The sequence below is a fragment of the Macaca fascicularis genome, chromosome 11, assembly GCF_037993035.2.
Source record: "Macaca fascicularis isolate 582-1 chromosome 11, T2T-MFA8v1.1".
Taxonomy (NCBI): Eukaryota; Metazoa; Chordata; class Mammalia; order Primates; family Cercopithecidae; genus Macaca; species Macaca fascicularis.
This window is the reverse complement of record NC_088385.1, coordinates 120,194,947-120,214,472: the sequence shown is the minus strand read 5'-3', so window position 1 is coordinate 120,214,472 and position 19,526 is coordinate 120,194,947. Positions and strand designations below refer to the sequence as shown.

The window sequence follows — 19,526 nt, the reverse complement described above, 5'->3', positions numbered from 1 at the left end:
TTCACCCCTTACCTGTGAAGGTAGACTCACAGGTGACCCCTTACCTGTGAACGTAGACACAGGTGGTAAGCAAGTTGACAGCTCCCTGCCCTCCCTACTAAACGTGTCAGACAGGTCAGTGGAGAAAAATGGTGCCCAGGAGACCTGTGGTGGTCAAGATTCCAGGCTCCTTGGAGCCCTGTCAGGCCCTCAATTGCAGTCCTTTGTGGAACTCCTTTCCCCCAACTGCCACTCGGCTCCCGCCCCCACGGGGCACCACCGCATGGCACCTGGACCTGCAGGCCGGGGTGGGGGCTGGCAGTACCTGGCCATCCGGGGCAGCAGCTCGAACATGGTGTCCAGCACGTTGCGGTAGCGCTCTTTCAACTTAAACAGCCTGAGTGAGGAGGACGCCCGTCACCTCCACACACAGGCGCATGCCTCAGCCCCCGCCCTCAGAACATGCCAGCCCCGCCTTCCACACGCCACATGCTGAAGACAGGCGAGGGCATCTCCTCCACCTGCGTCTGCTCCCTTGGGCGCCACCAACCCTCAGCTTGGCCCAGGTGACTCTTGCATGAAGGAAGGGACCGTGGTGGCCCCAGGACACTGGCTGGGCGGGGCCCTTCCACGACAAGGAGCAGGGCCAGGCTGCGTCTCCTTGCAGTAGAGCTGCAGGCTCAGACAGGAGCAAGGCCTGGCTCCCGGGGAAGACGGGGGAGAAGCCCGTGTGCCCCGGGGAGTAGGGGCAACGGAGCTCACCAGTGAAGAAGGGTGGCAGGGAGTGGGAGGGAGGCGGACACTCAGGGACAGCCCCAGGCCACCCCCACACGCCAAAGCGGTAGGCTTTTCCTCCATAGACGCCACCACCCCTCCCTGCACCTGCCCTGCCCATCCCGCCTTGGGAGAGGATGGGGTGGACGTGGATGGGGTTGCAGCTGGAGGGTCAGGAGGCAAACCCAGGCTCTGAGGGCAGAGAACCTGGGGACCCCTCATTAGGAAGAGATACCATCAGTGGGGCAGGCTCGCCTGGGACTTCCTCCAGTGTCCCTGGGAAATCACTGGGACCCACACAGGACTTTTCTCCACTAGAGGCTGAGCCAGAAAAGCACAAGGGGTCCCTGAAAGGCCCTTCCAAGCCTCAGACCTGTGGCTCTGTGATCTGCGACTGAGCACATGGGCTCCTGTGGCTGGTGCCATGCCACCTCGGGTGGGGTGCACATGAGTCATGGGCTGGGCTTCTCTGCCCAGAGGTGCCTGGTGCAGTGAGGGGATGGGCACAGGCAGCCTGCATACCCTCAGGGGTGGGGATGGTGACCCCATGGCACTTCTGCAGGGGGTGACATCTATGACTCTGGCTTGTGAACCTTCTGGCTCGTTCTGGGTCACTTCCTGGACCAATCCTGGGGCATTCCCGCCCTCCCTCTCTTTCTCCCTCTCCTTCTCCAGCTCTGCCCTGCCCCATCACCTCAACAGCTGGAGGGGGCGCAGGACCACGATGAAATAGAAGGGCTCCATGTTGAGGGCCAGCGCCAGCAGTCCCAGGAAGGCGAACACTGTCACGGAGAAGTCAAACCTGCAGGAGGGGAGAGGCCAAGGTCCACCCTGTGGCCCTGAGCCTCCCTGCGCCTGCTCCCCTCCCCGGCACCGTGCACAGCCACCCTCCCACGGAGCCCAGACACAGCAATACCAACAGGAACCAGCCGGCTGCGGGAAGAACTTCCTGCCACCCTGGGGCTTCAAGGTGGCCAGGCCCTGTCCCAGCATGCGTCTTGGGAGTCAGGCCTCAGTGCTCTGACCCCAGGGCCAGAAATGCCCGGGAACCCCCTCCAAAGGGCCCCGTGCTGGTCTAACGACGGGGAGGAAAGAAGCCCCGGAGTCCGCAGCCCTGGAGACAGGCCTCGTCTTCCGCTCAACAGACATCTGGCTACACACTGCGGACCAGCCTGACCCCAGGGAACTTTCTGAGGGAAGACAGCAGGCCCTTCCAGTGAGATTCCCATTAGAACAGCTTGCCCTGCCCCAAGCCAGAGGACCCTCTCTCCTCTCCAGACACACAGGGCACACATGTGCTGTCAGCTCCTCCCAGCTCTGCTCTGTGTGTTAACCCCCTCGCCCTCGCGGCCCACTCTGCGCGTCAACCCCCTCGCCCTCGCGGCCCAAGACCTCATGAGTGCAACCTGACTTCACAGGCCAGTTAACTTGAACAGGGCAGGGAAGTGACCTCCCACGCTCTGGGGAACAGGCAGAAGGGCCACGTGGGTCTCAATACTGCTGATCAAGGAAGGTGGGGGAGCATTCTTCTCTGTGGGCATTGTGGTTTTTATGGAAGAGAAAAAAGTTTAATGACTCAGGAAGAGCCAACCAGCCTGTGGCACCTCAAAAGGCCATTTCCAGAAGGACTGGCGTGGGTGGTCTGAGAGGCTTCAGACAAGGGCCTGACCCTGGGGAGTTCCTGGGCTGGGGGCAGGGCTGCTTGAGGGAGACACAGGCCTCGGCCCATCCTCAGACCTTCCCTCTGCAATTCCAGAAATGGCCCGGGATTGGGGTGTGCAGAGAAGGGTCTGGGGCCACCATCAGAGTTTCAGCTTTGCGTCAGAAACATGCTGTCCACTCACAAGTTCCATCCGGAGGACAAGTACTCCACAGGGCCCAGGCCGGCGACCTTCAGGAACAGCTCCACCCCATAGACTGCGGACAGAAGGAGTCCATTGGCAGCAGCCCTGCCACATCCTCCCCCTGCTCGGTCTCCTCTTTGAGGCTCCTCCACAGTCTGCAGCCTTCCTGCTGGCCATGTGCCCTCCAGGCTGAGCCCAGGCCTCACTCATGTCCCACCGTGAGAGCAGGTGCTCCATGAGAGGGCCCAGATGGTGGGCAACTGAGTAATCTGCTTAAAAGAAACTGGCCAGGCATAGTAGTTCATGCCTATCATCCCAGCACTTTGGGAGGCCAAGAGAGGAGGATCACTTGAGCCCAGGAGTTGGAGACCAGCCTGAGCAACATAGTGAGACCCCGTCTTTACAAAAAATACAAAAATTAGCCAGGCATGGTGGCGCTGTGTGCCTATAATCCCAGCTACTTGGGAGGCTGAGGCTACTTGGGATCCCTTGAGCCCGGGAGGTTGAGGTTGCAGTGAGCTATGATCACACCATTGCACTCCAGTTTGGGCAACAGAGAAAGATCCTGCCAAAAAAAAAAAGAGAGAGAGAAATCCTCCCTTCCCGTCTCTGGGCAGGGCCCTGCTAACCATCTGTCCATCCAACAGGTGTGTCCTGACCACCCCTTCCATCTTGGGCCTTGCACTGGGTACCAGGTGTGCAACAGTGACCAGTGCAGGGCACCCCTTGGGGCAGAGAGCTTATCAGCTTGGTGGGAGAAAAGACGCCAACAGGGAATGACAGCACAGTGTGCTCAGACTTGATAGAAGGAGCAGGAAAGTCAGGAAGAGGCTGGGGGAGACGCCACCAGGCAGAGGAAACCCCTGTGCACAGCCCAGAGGCAGGCGAGAGCAGCAGGCAGCAGAGGCCACTGAGGAGGGCAACAGCGTGCAGCGGGGGACACGGCGCTGGCAAGCGAGTGGAGGGCCACACACGCCTAGGATTCTGGGCTCCATCCAGAGGGCAGTGGACAACCACGAAAGAGTTTTAAACAGGGACAACACGGAATCCGACTAAATACTCCGTCTCTTTATAGCTTCCTGTTTTAGAGAAGAACCATGAGGTTCTATACTGAATAAAAGTTCTCCCAGACAATTTTAAAACAAGCAGTCCAGCAAAGCCATGTCAGAAACTTACTAGTTAGAAAGACGAGGTAACTCCAGGGCACGTGCTTGGAGAAGAAGTTCCCACCTGTAAGGCAGAGAAGTAGCAGCTCACAGGCAAGCTGGGTGTGCCGGCCAGGACATGGCCAGTCCCCAAGCAGGGCTCACCTTTCAGCATAAACGTCTCCACGAGGATCCAGACCCCGTTGACTGCCACCACCAAGTCTGAAATACACAGGCCCGTAAAAGACAGAGAAATAACAGGGAGGGCTTAGAAATCTGCAGGTCACAGTTGCCGTCCCTGGTTAACTTCCTGGAGCTCTATGGGATGGGGAGAACAGGGCTGCTCCACACACCCATTTGATTGGGAACGTCTTTCTGCTCAGTGCTCTTACCAAGGGAGCTAAATCAACCAGTGTTTTCACCTAGAAACAGCTACAAATTTCCAAAAACACTCCCTCTGTCACTGTGTGAACACCAGTTATGATGTAGAGATTATTCCAAATTGGTGTAAAAGATGGACAATATACAAGGCATTCAAGGATTGAAAACATGTGTTTTCCCCTAGAGACTTCTAATTTTAAAAAATTGCATGAACTCTTTAGAAAAACTGCATATGCATTAAGCCATTCGCCTAGCGATCCCACTTTCCAGAAACCATCCCAATGATGCACTGGCAAAAATGTAAGATGTATCTGAAAGCTATTCACTGCAGCACTATTTGTGATAGCAAAACACTGGCAACAATCTCAATGATCATCAGTAGGGGAGTGGTTGAGCAGACTATGATACGTTCATAAAGTGGCATACTTTAACCATAAAAACAAACACAGGCTGGGTACAGTGGCTCACACCTGTAATCCCAGCATTTTGGAAGCCTGAGGCAGGCAGATTGCGTTGAGCCCAGCGGCTCGAAACCAGCCTGGGCAACACAGGGAGACCACATCCCTACAAAAAATAAAAACAACTAGCCAGGTGTGGTAGTTGTGGGCCCAGCTACTCAGGAGGCTGAGGTGGGAGGACCGTTTGAACACAGGAGGTCAAGGTTGCAGTGAGCTATGCTTGTGCCACTGCACTCCAGCTTGGGTGACAGAGCAAGACCCTCTCTCTAAGAGAGAAGAAAGAGAAAAGAGACGAGGTACATTTCTACATATTATTATTATTATTATTTTTTTAGACAGGGTTTTACTATCACCCAGGCTGAAGTGCAGTGGGGCGTGATCTTGGCTCACTGCAACCTCCACCTCCTGGGCTCAAGCGATCCTCTCACCTTAGCTTCCTGAGGAGCTAGGAACACAGGCGCACACTACCACACCAGCTAATTATTGTATTTTCTGTTGAGCTGAGGTTTTGCCACATTGCCCAGGCTGGTTTCAAACCCCTGGGCTCAAGCCATCCACCCGCCTCTGCCTTCCTAAGTGCTGGAATTACAGGTGTGAGCCACCATACCCAGCCTCATTTCTACATATTACCATGAATTGGTCTCCAGGCACATTGTTAACTGCAAAAAGCCAGGTGGCAGAAAAAAGTGCATAAAATATGCTATTGGTTAAGACAGAGATATTGATATGCATCCAACTTACAGGTTTTAAACAATGGAAGAAGCCATAAATAAAAGTTGCCCACTGTGGGAAGTGACAGGGATAGAAATGAAATTTCCTTCAATATATATATTTTTTGTAGATCTGACTTGGAACCATGTATTTTACATAATTTTTTTTGCTTTTTTTTGAGATGGAGTCTCGCTGTGTCACTCAGGTTGGAGTGCAGTGGCGCCATCACAACTCACTGCAACCTCTGCCTCTCAGGATCAAGCGATCCTCCCGCCTCAGCCTCCCAAGTAACTGGGACCACAGGCGTGCATGGCTACTTTTTTCTATTTTTGGTAGAGATGGGGTTTCACCACATTGCTCAGGCTGGTCTCGAACTCCTGACCTCAAGTGATCTGCCTGCCTTGGCCTCCCAAAGTGTTGGGATTACAGGCATGAGCCACCATGCCCAGTCCTAATTTACATAATTATGAAACAAAATTTGTTTTTTTTTTGAGATGGGGGATCTCACTCTGTTGCCCAGGCTGGAGTGCAGTGGCGCCATCACGGCGCACCGCAGCCTCAACCTCCCCAGGCTTGGGTGATCCTCCCACCTCAGCCTCCCAAGTAGCTGGGACTACAGGTGTGAGTTACCACACTCAGTTAACTTTTGTATTTTTTTATAGAGATGGGGGTCTCACCATGTTGCCCAGGCTGGTTTCGAACTCTTGGGCTCAAGCAATCCAACCACCTCGGCCTCCCGAAGTGCTGGGATTTTAGGTCTGAGCCACCATGCCTGGCCATAAAATAAAATAAAATGTCAAAAGCAATCCCAAAAAATAAAAAATAACATGGCATAAAAAAATCCAAATGTATATCCCATTGGTGACATGTCCACATGGAAAGGAACTATTCCAGGTGACCTTAAAACACAAGGCCAGGCACAGTGGCTCACACCCGTAATCCCAGCACTATGGGAGGCCAAGGCAGGAGAATGGCTTGAGGCCAGGAGTTTGAGACCAGCCTGAGCAACATGAGAACACTCCAACTCTACAAAAAATAAAAACATTAGCCGGGTGTGGCAGTGCGCACCTGTGGTCCCAGCTACTCAGAAGACTGAGGTGGGAGGATGCATTGAGCCTGGGAAGTCAAGGCTGCAGCGAACTATGACTGTGCCATTGTTGGGGCACCAGACTAAGTCCTTGTCTCAAACAAACAAACAAAAAACCCCACAGTAATCTGAATGTACATCCCCAGACTGATGTTTCTAGGAATTATATCATTGGGATTGCGTTGCAGTTGTTATCCTGGGACTGTGAGATAAAGCAAATGAATAACTGTGCCAGTGTAGTTAGGAACCTGGATATTTTTCTTCTTTGTTGGTGTCTGATTGTCTTCAAAGACAATCTGGATTTTAAGATTGAGAATCTAGGCCAGGCACGTGGCTCACGCCTGTAATCCCAGCACTTTGGGAGACTGAGGTAAGTGGATCACCTAAGGTCAGGAGTTCGAGACCAGCCTGGCCAACATGGTGAAACTCCATCTCTACTAAAAACACAAAAATAGCCAGGCGTGGTGGCGCACACCTGTAATTCCAGCTACTCGAGAGGCTGAGGCAGGAGAATCACTTAGAACCCGGGAGGTGGAGGTTGCAGTGAGCTGAGATCACGCTAGCCTAAGAGACTGAATGAGACTCTGTCTCACAAAAAAAAAAAAAAAAAAAAAAAAAAAAAGGATTGAGAATCTAGATGTGTAAGATTCATGAAATCAGTCTTACACATCTAGATTCTTAATCTTAAAATCCCTGTAGGCCTGAATGTGAAGTATCAGCATGAACTCACAACAGTTTATCTTTTTTTTTTTTTTTTTTTTTTGAGACGGAGTCTTGCTCTGTCACCCAGGCTGGAGTGCAGTGGCCGGATCTCAGCTCACTGCAAGCTCCGCCTCCCGGGTTTACGCCATTCTCCTGCCTCAGCCTCCCGAGTAGCTGGGACTACAGGCGCCCGCCACCTCGCCCGGCTAGGTTTTTGGATTTTTTAGTAGAGACGGGGTTTCACCGTGTTAGCCGGGATCGTCTCTCGATCTCCTGGCCTCGTGATCCGCCCGTCTCGGCCTCCCAAAGTGCTGGGATTACAGGCTTAAGCCACCGCGCCCGGCCACAACAGTTTATCTTTAAAGAAACAAAACCCTAGTTCTGTCCATGGGAAGGCCTAGAAACAGTGACCAACCCAAGCAACGAGCACTCAACGCCTCGAATTGTGTCTCTAACACCATCTCCTACTAAAAGGAACCAGAGCTCCTTGGAAAGACCAAATTGGATCAAGCCTCTAGGTTAGTACTATCCAAGGGAATTTTCGTGACAATGAAAATTTTCTTATCTGCACCATCCAATTGGTAGTCATTAGCCATTTGTGGCTATTAAGCACTTGAAATGTGACTGCTAAGCTGATTTTTTCATTTTAATTAGCTTAAATGTAAATGGCCGCATGTGGCCAATGGCTTCCACACCGCACAGCATAGCTCTAGATAGAACTACTAAATTCCAGGAAAGGGCAACAGAGGAACACACAAAACCCAAATCCTGCTTCCTCACCTAAATACTGCATGAGGGGAGGAAGAGGAGCCTAGAGATTAAAACAAACTCAAGAGACATATCGACCAATCAACTCTGTAGTTCTGGAATTTGCTTCCAAAAAATCTAGGGCTAGAGGGGATGATGAGCCACAGTGAGGATACAGATGGGTGACGGGCACGGGGATGCGTGTGGTAATGTTTTCTCCAATTTTATACATGCTGAGAATTCCCCACAGTAAAAAGTCAAACACAGGATTCTAGGACCAATCTCTTGCCTCTCCTGCTTCTAGAACAGCAAAGGACTCAGGGGGAAAGTGGCCTAGAGTGGAGATATTTCATACTTACACATGAAATACTGGAAGGCCTTGGACTTCACAAGGATATTAATGCCTATTTGAAGAAAAGACTTGTTAAAATGTAAATTTATGCACTTGTTTCCCCTACCGTATCCTTCATTTTTTATTTTTTATTTTATTTTATTTTTTTGAGACGGAGTCTTGCTCTGTCGCCCAGGCTGGAGTGTAGTGGTGCGATCTTGGCTCACCGCAAGCTCCGCCTCCCGGGTTCACGCCATTCTCCTGCCTCAGCCTCCCGAGTAGCTCGGACTACAGGTGCCCGCCACCACGCCCAGCTAATATTTTGCATTTTTAGTAGAGACGGGGTTTCACCGTGTTAGCCAGGATGGTCTTGATCTCCTGACCTCGTGATCTGCTCGCCTCAACCTCCCAAAGTGCTGGGATTACAGGCGTGAGCCACCGTGCCGGGCCCGTATCCTTTATTATTATTATCTCCTTCTGGGCAGGTGCGACCACCTACCACATTCTTTGTGCATGCAGGTAAGCATGGTCTTTAGCCCAGAGGTTAAGAAAGGAGGGTCCTGGCCGGGCGCGGTGGCTCAAGCCTGTAATCCCAGCACTTTGGGAGGCCGAGACGGGCGGATCATGAGGTCAGCAGATCGAGACCATCCTGGCTAACCTAGTGAAACCCCGTCTCTACTAAAAAATACAAAAAACTAGCCGGGCGAGGTGGCGGCCGCCTGTAGTCCCAGCTACTCGGGAGGCTGAGGCAGGAGAATGGCGTAAACCTGGGAGGCGGAGCTTGCAGTGAGCGGAGATTGCGCCACTGCACTCCAGCCTGGGTGACAGAGCGAGACTCCGTCTCAAAAAAAAAAAAAAAAAGAAAGGAGGGTCCTACTCAAAGAGTGGTACCCACACTTCTGTTCAGACCCCCAGACAAGACTGCACTGACTGCAGCTGCTCTGGGGAGAGGCTGAGCAACCTGGAATCGAGATAGAGCAAGACAAAGCTCTGCTGACCACTGCTGAAACTGGCATGAAATTAACGGGCAATTGTCAGGTTAATAATATGAGCACCCAATTTCAAATTTTCAAACTTTACACTACACAAGCATTATTCAAGGGGTCATGCAAAGTAAGTATACATCCTGTCATAAGAGGAAGGTAAAAATATATTACTGGGGCTGGGCATGGTGGCTCACTCCTGTAATCCCAGCACTTTGGAAGGCCAAGACAGGCAGATCACGAGGTCAGGAGTTCGAGACCAGCCTGGCCAGCATGGTGAAACCCTGTCTCTACTAAAAACACACACACACAGAATTAGCCAGGCACAGTGGCAAGTGCCTGTAGTCCCAGCTATTCAGGAGGCTGAGGCAGGAGAATCACTTGAACCTGGGAGGCGGAGGTTGCAGTGAGCTGAAATCACACCACTGCACTCCAGCCTGGGCGACAGAGCGAGACTCCATCTCAAAAAAAAAAAAAAAAAAAAAAAAAAAAAAAAATATATATATATATATATAATTGGATGAAAAGGTAGATAACAGAATAGAATATATAATGTCACCCTATTGTTTTAAAAATGCATAGAAAAACGGCACGGAGGGAAACACATCAGAGAATTAACAGTGGTTATCTGGGTGGTAAATTTCCATTTACTTCTAATTATCTCACTTTCAAGTTTCTTCAATGAATATCTTTGCTTTTGTATGAAAAAAGAAAAATTCCCCAAATGTCTTGGTTGGGTTAAGTTACCCATTTTGGTTGGGTTAAGTTACCCATTTCTCTCCTAATCTGCTTCCTACCACGCTTACCTCCCTGCTGGGGTAATCACGCTGTCTCTTCACACACACATTCAGACAAACACACACACACACCTGTCTGAACCTCTCCTCAGATGCTCCTCGGTGGTCTCTGAAAACTTCCGTCAGCCCCCAGCTGCCAACACCTGCCATATTCAAGCCCACTTACCTTTGAAGATGAGGAGCGCCGTCCTGGGAAGCTCATCAAACCAGTGCTCTCTGTTTTTCTTGGCCTGGTAGACAACAGGACCAAGAGGGTGTCAGGGCCAGGGACCAGAGCCGTGCCCTGGAGCCAGGATGCTGGCTTCCTTTCCTGTTCACCCTGCTAAACTGGGGAACAATGTTAACCTTCAGGGATCTATATGACAACACAGCCAGCCAGTGTGTACCAAGCATTTACAATGTGCCATGCAGGGGCATTATTTTAGTATAGTCCTGAAATTAGCTTTGTCAGTAGGGATTATCATTATGCCACTTCCCAGGCAAAACAAGGCTCAGAAAGGCTCAGCAACCTGCCTGATGTCACACAGTGACTAATGGGGTCTAAGTGAGATTGGGTGCTGTTAACCATGACACTATGTCACAAATGTGAGGGCAGATTTGGGGGCTGGGGGCCACCTGTGATCCCTGAAATGTACCATGCCAAGCTGGGGGCTGAGCTGCTGTAGCAGGGAGAGAGCTGGATCTTGGGGTGTCCCTGCTTCTCACTGCCCCACTTGGGGACCTGTCTGTCTACTGCTTCTATGGTCTCAGAGGAGAACTCACCTTCCACTTCAAAGCCGCAACTTCGTAGATATCGTAGAAGTCCTTTAGGCTGCCAAAAGCAAAATAAAAAGGGACAAAATATCAGAACATAGTTCCACTGAGCTTTGCTTCTCTTACTTGCCTGCCTATGGACACCTTTACAGGGTGAGGGTAGGAGGAAGGGAGGGGACACCGTGTGAGTCCCAGCACAGCAGTGCTGGGGGATCCTTTACCTGCGATTGTTTGGATCTCCTCTGACCCTGAGGTACTACGAATACGTAATCCACTTAGTCTCCACCGACTGCACTAACTACGGACAGTGTCAGTGCCCTGGAGAGGCAGCTGCTGGAGTACTAGGATTCTTACGAGGACAGAAACTTCGCCTTTTAGCAGGGGCCTTAATGTAACACCTGGGACTGCAAACTCAGCTCAAACAGGGCTTGTTCTCAGCTCCACAGCAGGCTGCTGTGGACAGGGCTTGGTCATCAACAGCCTGGAAGACCAATCCTGCCCCTGGAGATCTAGGGTCAGTTCTCTGCGGCCGAGCCAGGTATGTGCAGGGGATGGGGGAAGTATATTCACCCCTCTCTGTCCACCTGACTCACATGGGACTATCCCACCCCACTGGGGGTTCGAGGGCCAGCAGCTGGACCAGTCCACTCCATGAGCTCCTTTTTTCTCAAGTCAGTTTGAACTGGATTTGTGTTGGACTTTTGTCACTTGCAAAAGGAATCCTGGTGAATCCAGTCTGTAAGTCTACATGGATAAACATCTCTGTGGAGGAAACTGAAGTCTCTGACAAGCCTATAGGCCTGCCCACCTCCACGGCCTTCACATGCCCCGGTTCACTCTAGACATGAATGCCTTGTCTGGCCACGCTGCCCCTACCAGGCACCTGCTCTTACCTGAGCAGAGGTGTGTTGTTCTGATTCAGGGCCTTGAAGGTAAGATAGCGCTCCCTGGCACTCATCCGGGGCTTGTAGAAGCGCATGAGGCCTTCAAACTGCCTGTAGGAGATGCCGGCGGGCCTCTGGGGGAGAGGGAGGAGCAGTGTGGAACCCAGACTACTCCCTTTCCCTTGGGACACCCACTCCAGATCCACTCCAGCTCTGTTCATTCTTCCAAGCGCAGGGCTCCTGGTTTCTAAAGTTGCTGGCCTGGCCATGCTTAGGGGCTGCTCTGGGCAAGGGAGGGAGGACAGGGACCAAGCCCCTCCCTGGCCCATGGCTCCTACCCTCTGGCTGACGAGCAGGCGGTAGGCATGCTGGATGGCGGTTCGCTTGTGCAGTAGCAACGACTTGAACTTGCGTTTCTCAATGTCATTGAAGGTGTCGAACACCACAGCCAGAAGCTGTGGGAGAGAAGCACAGGGCCCTGGTTCAGGGCCGTGAGTGGCTGGGGCAGGGGGTGCAGGGGGGCATGGGTTCATCATCTAGGCAGGACTCTCATCCAGCCAACCCAGAGAGGCCCTGGGGAGACCCTTTTGCCTACACCTCATGGGGTAGGAAGTCGGTCTCCCAAGTCTCAACAGAGGAAAGCCCTTTGTTCCTCTTGTAAATTTCCCTCTTCAGAAATTCAGAAATGAAGGCATTGTTACACAATCTTTCCCAGGTTCCCCTCCACTTTCCCACACTCCCTTCCCCAGTTCCAGCTTGTCTCAGGCTGGGCAGGTGCAAGCCAGGGGAGGATAGAGTAGCAAGAGGGGCGCATCTGGGTTCTGAGCCCAGTCTGACTCTGGCCAGTGGCAGGAGGAGGCTGCCTGCCCACTGCCCTCCTGACCTCCGAGCCAGAAGTACCCTTCCTCCCCCTGCCCTCTTTGTACTTCTCCTTCACTGCTTCATGTGTGGCCCAGGAAAAGGGGGAGTGAGAGGCTCTGCAAGCAAGGAAATAACGTTCTAGAGTTGGCTAATACCAAAGTTAGCTTATCAGAGGGGGATGGAAGGTGGGGGAAGAACTTGAAAGAATCCTTTTTAGAAACACTTTCTCTGTCTTTAAAAATGTTTTAAGGGAAACTCTCTGGTCCTTTCCCTCAAACTGGTTCCCCATTTTTTCCCTGTGGATCAAAGGTCAGCACGCTTTTTCTGTAAAGGGTTCAACAGCAACTGTTTTAGGCTCTGGAGGCCAAATGATCTCTGCTGCAATTACTAACCTGTGGTCATATCATGTGATCAGCCACAGACTATACATAAACAAATGGGCATGACTGTGTCCCTGTGTATTTACAAACACAGGCTGTGGGCCAAATTTGGCCAGCAGGCCGTACTTTGTTGACTGTTGCCCTAAATTCTCACAGCTCTAAATAGATTGCAAATTAAATCAAACACAAAGAAGTACTCAACATATTTCTTCTTGGTTTTGAGGAATTAAAACAAGAATATATTTTCTCCTTTTTAAGACTTAATTTTGGCCAGGCGCTGTGGCTCACACCTGTAATCCCAGCACTTTGGGAGGTTGAGTCGGGCAGATCACCTGAGGTCAGGAGTTCGAGACCAGCCTGACCAACATGGCAAAACCCTGTCTCTCCTAAAAATACAAAAATTAGTCGGGTGTAGTGGCATGTGCGTACGCCTATAATCCCAGCTACTCAGGAGGCTAAGGCAGGAGAATCACTTGAACCTGGGAGGTGGAGGTTGCAGTGAGCCGAGACTGCGCCACTGTACTCCAGCCTGGGTTACAGAGCGAGACTCCATCTCAAAAAAAAAAAAAAAAAAAAAAAAGGACTTAAAATTTTTTAGATTTCACATGTCTACCTGGAGAAGATGATTTTCATTTCTATACTCGGCCTGACTGTGGTGACTGGTGTGAGAATGCTCTGCGGAAGCATAAAAATAAACACAAAACTCGATCAGAAGCCTCTTCCCGTTAGTCCTGCCATGGATTGTGTTGTCTGAGCACCGGCCTAACAGCCTGGTGTCGGATGTGATCTATGATGGCTGGGACATTCCTGGCGGCTGTCTGCGCCTCCACAAATACTCTCAAAGTTCTTTGAGCACAGGCGCTTTATGTTCTCCTTCACAAACGTGTTCTATACTGGATTTTCTGATGGTTCCTGATAAATGAGGTAGAAATACACAGGACATTTCTGGCATGTGAGTGCAACTGAACAGACTGGTTAGGAACAGGGCTCTGGAATGGGCCTGGCCTGGCTACTCCAAGCTATGCAGGCGTCAGCAAATCACACTGTCACTCTGACCCTCAGTCTCTTCATCTGCACTTCGAGAACCATACTCACTACCTCCAGGGTTGTGTTTATTTATTAAATTATTTCATCCTTATATGTAAAGCACTTTGCATAGTGCCAAGTGGCTAAGGCTTACTAAATGCCAGCTTTTACAGTTATTATAATATAGTTGGCCTTCCATATCTGTGAGTTCTGCATCCATGGATTCAAACAACTGCAAATCAAAAATATTCCAAAAACAAAAGGATGGTTGCATCTGTACCGTACATGTACAGCCTTCTTTTTCTTGTCATTATCCCCTAAACAATATAGTAAAACAATTTTTTTTTTTAATACGGAGTCTCGCTCTGTCACCCAGGCTGAAGTGCAATGGCATGATCTTGGCTCACAGTAACTTCCACCTCCTGGGTTCCAGCAATTCTTCTGCCTCAGCCTCCCAAGTAGATGGGATTACAGGCGCCCACCACCACACCCAGCTAATTTTCGCAAGTAGAGACAGGGTTTCACCATGTTGGCCAGGCTGGTCTCGAACTCCTGACTTCAAAGGATCCACCCACCTTGGCCTCCCAAAATGCTGGGATTAAAGGCATGAGCCACCCTGCCCGGCCCAGTATAACAACTATTTACATAGCTTTTACATTGTATTAGGTGTTATAGGTAATGCAGGATAATTTAAAATATACGAGAGGATGAATGTGCACAGGTTATCTGCAAATACTCTGCCATTTTAGACAAGGGACCTGAACATCTGTGGATCTTCACACCTACAAGGGGTCCTGCAAACAATCCCTGTGGACACTGAGGGTCAACTGTCTATTTCTGACGTAAGAATGCAAAGGTCCCAGGGTCGCCTGGGTTTAACATCCAGCACTATCAGCAGCAGCAACACTGCCCTGGTGAGGATGCCACCCCCAGCAACTGGCTGAATTCCTGAAGTCCTGACAGGGCATTCCCTGCAACACTGCAGCTGACTATGAGTCTGGGACTTCCTGCCCCAGCGTTTTGCCCTGAGAGGCGGAAAGCAGTCCCCACTTCTCCAATCCCATGGCGCCCAGCGCTGTGTGGGTAGGGGCAGGCTGCTTCAGCATATAGCCTCAGGCACAGTCACTCACCAGGTTCATGATGAAGTACAGCTCAATGGAGAGGTACACGATGAAGAAGACACAGGACCAGGGGTTCCGGGAGTAGGAGGGCATCATCACATCTGGGAAACTGTATTTGCAGAGGGTGACCCGGCGTGCTGTATCTGCCTGTCTCCATCCTCTCAGAGCACATGCCTTGCAGAGGACAGCTCCTTGTTCGCCTTCCCAGCCTCCAACCCCGGTTCCCCTACTCTCACCCCTGGGCTTCATGCTCAGTGGGCCAACCCCATCTCCCAACGGCACCACAGCACCTGCCTGTGCTGGGATGTGGAATATACTTTGCAGAAAAGAGGAGGAGACCCCAGGGCAGCAGCAGAGGACCAAAGGCAAGGCAGAGTCTGCACTTACTTGGCTGTGGTCAGAAGGACAAACAGACTGACGATGCTGTTCTCCAGGGTGCTGAAGTACTGCAACGGAAGAGGGGGCAGAGGAGAGGTCGGGACCAGCCAAGAGCACATGGCCGCCAGGAACAGGCTGTGATGGGCCACCTGGCGCACCCTGCCACGCCCGCTCTTGCATCTCTCAAGGAATCCCTGAGGGAGGCAGAGGAAAGAGCAAATACGCAGTCCAGAGGCCTCCCCTTTCCTGCACCTGATGTTTCTGGCAGAAGCAGACTATTGACTTGGGGGGACTTTTTTCTAGGGAATCACATGTCTGGGCCATTCGTCTGGCTCTCCGCCACTACTCCTCTGCCAAAATATTTCAACGGTCCAAACCTGATCCTGGCGGCACCCCTTTGAAGGACAGAAAAGGGGATCCCCAGCTCTCAAGGAAGGAAGTGGTCAAGTCTGAGTGACGGGAACTCCCACGTGCGGTGCACACACAAGCTATGATGAGAAACCAGGCAGGGCCCCCCTTCCCCACATGGCTACAGGGTCACGCTGGTGACCCTGTCTGAGGGAAAAGTCCTCCATAAAAGAAGAGACAGACAAATGTGCCAATTACTTACGGGGTCTGAAGGGTTAGGGGAGAACAAGTAGAAACCTAGAAGCGGGTGGAAACACAGATAAACAAAAGGATTAGAGCAGAGGTCCCAAAACCTGGTGTGAAAAGGACCGGGCAAATACAGGCAAATGAATGCAGCAGGTCAGGAAGAGCAGCAGGGACTGTTGGGGACCACAGCACCCCAAGAATGCATGCTGTGTTGAAAGGGAGCAGGGCTGCAGGCACCAGACGCTTGCCGCTCTACAGCAATGTGCTGGGCACTATCAGCTCTGTTCTTTCAAAAGAGGGGAAGTCTGTATTTTTGTGTAAAATCTAATTTTAAAATGCTGGCTCCAAGTTTTCAGACCAAACAAAACCCATCTGTAGGCTGGATCTGGAATCCAGGCTGCTGTTTTGCAATCTTAGGTTCTGAGATCATGACAGCTGAGTAAAATTCCAAAGGGATCCGCTGCTCCCCTGCAGCCAGGGTCCCAGGGTGGGAATGCCATTCACTTCCTCCCTTCAGGAATGGACCACTCCCTGAGTCCCTGAAATCCTGAGTGGGAAAAGGGAGGAACTCTGCCCTTAGGGGAAATCAGCCCTACCCCTGGAGAAGCACAAACAAAATTCTACCAAGAGTGGGATGGCGGGTGGGAGGAAGTGAGAGCCATGACTCAGGACAAGGCAGCCATGAGGGCCAGGAGGGGTGGGGCCTGGCTCTAGCCTCAGAGTCAGGGCTCTGGAGTCCCACTGTCTTCGCCATCTGCGGAGTCCTGGTGAAAGGACCTCAGCTTTCCCAGCTGAGTACCAGGGCTTCCAAGGTCTACGCCCTGTGACTCTGTGTGGCTATCACAGTCAGCCCCATGTGAAAAACCAAGCCCTCCTGAATGAGCAGCCTGTGACCCTGCTGTACCCAGTGAAGCTGAAGCTTGCCATCTCTCAGGGCCCAGGCAAGTGCCTTCGAGAAACTCTCAAGCGTGAGCACCAGGAAACACACAAGAGTGTTCACTGCGGTGGGATTTGTGATAAGAAAAACATCCAACAGAAGAGCAGATTAACAAGCTTTGGCATACTTGCTCCGCTCCAGTGAAAATGAATATACGGCATCTACATGTATCAACAGGAATAAATTTCAAAAACACAGTACTGAGCGAAAGACCAATGTGTAGAAGTTAAGTATGTAAAGCTTTATCATTTCTTTGTCACTTGGGGAAACATAAATGTGAAACAAAATATAAAGAAGTGCATGGGAATGATAAGCTTAGGACAGTGGGTACCTTTGGGGAAAGCGGGAATCATGATCACTAAAGGTCACAAACGTGCCTTCCATTTTATTCTAAGGCTTCATTTCCTAAACTGGATGGTAGGTCCATGGGTGTTCACGTTATTATTATTTATTTATTTTGAGACAGCGTCTTGCTCTGTCACCCAGGCTGGAATGCAGTGGCACCGTCACAGCTCACTGCAACCTCTGTCTCCCCATGCTCAGGTGATCCTCCTGCCTCACCTCCTGAGTAGCAGGGACCACAGGAGCATGTCACACACCACCATGCCCAGCTAATTCCTGTTTTTGTTTGTTTTTTTGGTAGAGATGGGGTCTCGCGCTGGTCTCGAACTCCTGGACTCAAGCGATCTGCCTGCCTCAGCCTCCCAAAATGGTGAGACAATCGGCATGAGACACCATGCCTGGCGTATTTTTAAAATCTTTCTGAATTTCTGAAACTACCTGCTCTGGTCTGAATGTTTGTGTTCCCCGCCCCAATCCCTACGTTGAAATCTAATCCCCAAATTGAGGGTGTTAGGAGGTGGGGGCTGTTGGAGGTGAAGAGGTCATGAGTGTGAAGTCCCCCCGAATGGGATTAGTGCCCATATAAAAGAGGTCCCAGAGGCTGGGCGCAGTGGCCCACACCTGTAATCCCAGCACTTTGGGAGGCCGAGGCAGGCAGATCACAAGGTCAGGAGTTGGAGACCAGCCTGGCCAATATGGTGAGATCCAGTCTCTGCTAAGAGTACGAAAATTAGCTGGGTGTGGTGGTGGGTGCCTGTAGTCCCAGTTACTCGGGAGGCTGAGGCAGGACAATCACTTGAACCTGGGAGGCGGAGGTTGCAGTGAGCCGAGATCGCGCCACTGCACTCCAGCCTGGGTGACAGGGTGAGACTCCGTCTCAAAAAAAAAAAAAAAAAAAAAAAAAAAAAGAGGTCCCAGAGAGCTGCCTCTCACCTTCCACCACGTGAGGACACAGCCAGAAGGCACCACCTACGGATCAGGGAACAGGCCCTCACCAGACACCCACGGCTGGCCCTTGACCTTGGACTTCCAGATTTCACAGCCTCCAGAACAGGGAGAAACAAACTTCTGTTGTTTATAAGCCACCCAGTCAGGAAGAAATAAACTTGTTGTTTATAAGCCATGCAGTCTATGGCATTTTGTTATAGCAGTCCAAAAGGACTAAGGCACTGTCAAAATAATTTTTCTTCTCTTTTTTTTTTTGAGACAAAGTCTCACTTACTCTGTTGTTGCCCAGGCTGGAAAGCAGTGGTACGATCTCAGGTCACTGCCACCTTGGCATCCCGGGTTCAAGCAATTCTCCTGCCTCAGCCTCCCAAGTAGCTGGGATTACAGGCGTGTGCCACCCACGCCCAGCTAATTTTTGTATTTTTAGTAGAGACTGGATTTCACCATGTTGACCAGGCTGGCCTCAAACTCCTGACCTAGGTTATCTGCCCACCTCGGCCTCCCAAAATGCTAGGATTATAAGCGTGAGCCATTGTGCCAGGCCCAAAATAATTTTTCATCCACTGTGAACGTGCTTTTTGAGTGCGCCTAGGCCTGAGAAGTAGGAACTCACCGAGGATGGCGAAGATGATCATGAAGAACAGCAGCAGCAGGAGGATGTCCATGAAGGGCGGCAGGGACTGGAAGATCTGCCGCAGGTTGCTGGGGAGAGATGGGCCAGCTCAGGGGAGGTGCCAGCTGGGGCGGGCCGTCTGGGACTCCACCTTGTTGAGATGGGGGCCTAGTGCTTCTGACTCGAAATACTAAACCCTGCCATACCCTGGTGTGACATCATGCTTCGTTTTTTCCTAAAGTGGCTTGAGACCCCCACTTAGTGGGTGGCGGGGAAGAACTGGGGCAGGCGTAGCACACAGCCACCTCCACCTGGTGACGGCCCAAGGAGGCAAGTGCCCTGCAAGCAGGGAACAGAGCAGAAGGCCAAGGGCATCACTTTGGGCGCAAAGGTCAGTTTCCATGAGCAGGATGTGGAAGGCATGAAGACATTTCAAGGCCACTTAGTCCTGGGACGCTGGGCCTGTTTCAAGGACAAGTCCTGTTTCTAGCTTTGCAGATGGGCACAAAGAATGAATTATAAGCCCACTCTCAGCAACAGTAGACCAGCCAAGAAACTTTCCAGATTGCATCTCCCAAAATAAATCTCAGTTGAGGCTTGGTCCGGTTTGAGTTTGGTCCCACAGCCTCAGTGGAGATGGCAGGAGAGTCTGCTTGTGTCACATGGATGCTGCTGAGCTGCCTGCATTTGGGTAGATAACACGCATAGAGCGAGGAAGCAGCTCTGGAAGGCTGCAGAAAAGATGGGAAA

The 19,526-nt window shown here is 51.3% G+C and overlaps 1 protein-coding gene across 7 annotated transcripts in view; it reads right to left on the bottom strand.

The window, feature by feature from the left end:
* The window catches only part of TPCN1 (two pore segment channel 1), a 75,811-nt gene that overhangs the window by 9,907 nt on the left and 46,378 nt on the right, over positions 1 to 19,526 (bottom strand). For 4 of the 7 annotated variants that reach the window (XR_012420699.1, XM_065524849.2, XM_005572324.5 and 1 more), the window contains 14 exons: positions 18,777 to 18,865; positions 15,953 to 15,987; positions 15,352 to 15,410; positions 14,974 to 15,073; positions 11,915 to 12,031; positions 11,586 to 11,710; positions 10,702 to 10,750; positions 10,106 to 10,169; positions 8,188 to 8,232; positions 3,908 to 3,964; positions 3,774 to 3,827; positions 2,598 to 2,670; positions 1,448 to 1,555; positions 305 to 376 (listed from right to left, as the gene is read on the bottom strand). Coding sequence is in view for 5 of the 7 variants with exons in the window: in XM_065524849.2 (XP_065380921.1) it covers positions 305 to 376; positions 1,448 to 1,555; positions 2,598 to 2,670; positions 3,774 to 3,827; positions 3,908 to 3,964; positions 8,188 to 8,232; positions 10,106 to 10,169; positions 10,702 to 10,750; positions 11,586 to 11,710; positions 11,915 to 12,031; positions 14,974 to 15,073; positions 15,352 to 15,410; positions 15,953 to 15,987; positions 18,777 to 18,865 (1,047 nt within the window). In the remaining 2 variants the exon portion in view is untranslated. Of the gene's footprint in view, positions 1 to 12; positions 45 to 304; positions 377 to 1,447; positions 1,556 to 2,597; positions 2,671 to 3,773; positions 3,828 to 3,907; positions 3,965 to 8,187; positions 8,233 to 10,105; positions 10,170 to 10,701; positions 10,751 to 11,585; positions 11,711 to 11,914; positions 12,032 to 14,973; positions 15,139 to 15,351; positions 15,411 to 15,952; positions 15,988 to 18,776; positions 18,866 to 19,526 lie in introns of all 7 variants that reach the window. The other 3 variants (XM_074007959.1, XM_074007958.1, XR_012420700.1) reach the window with 2 other exon arrangements.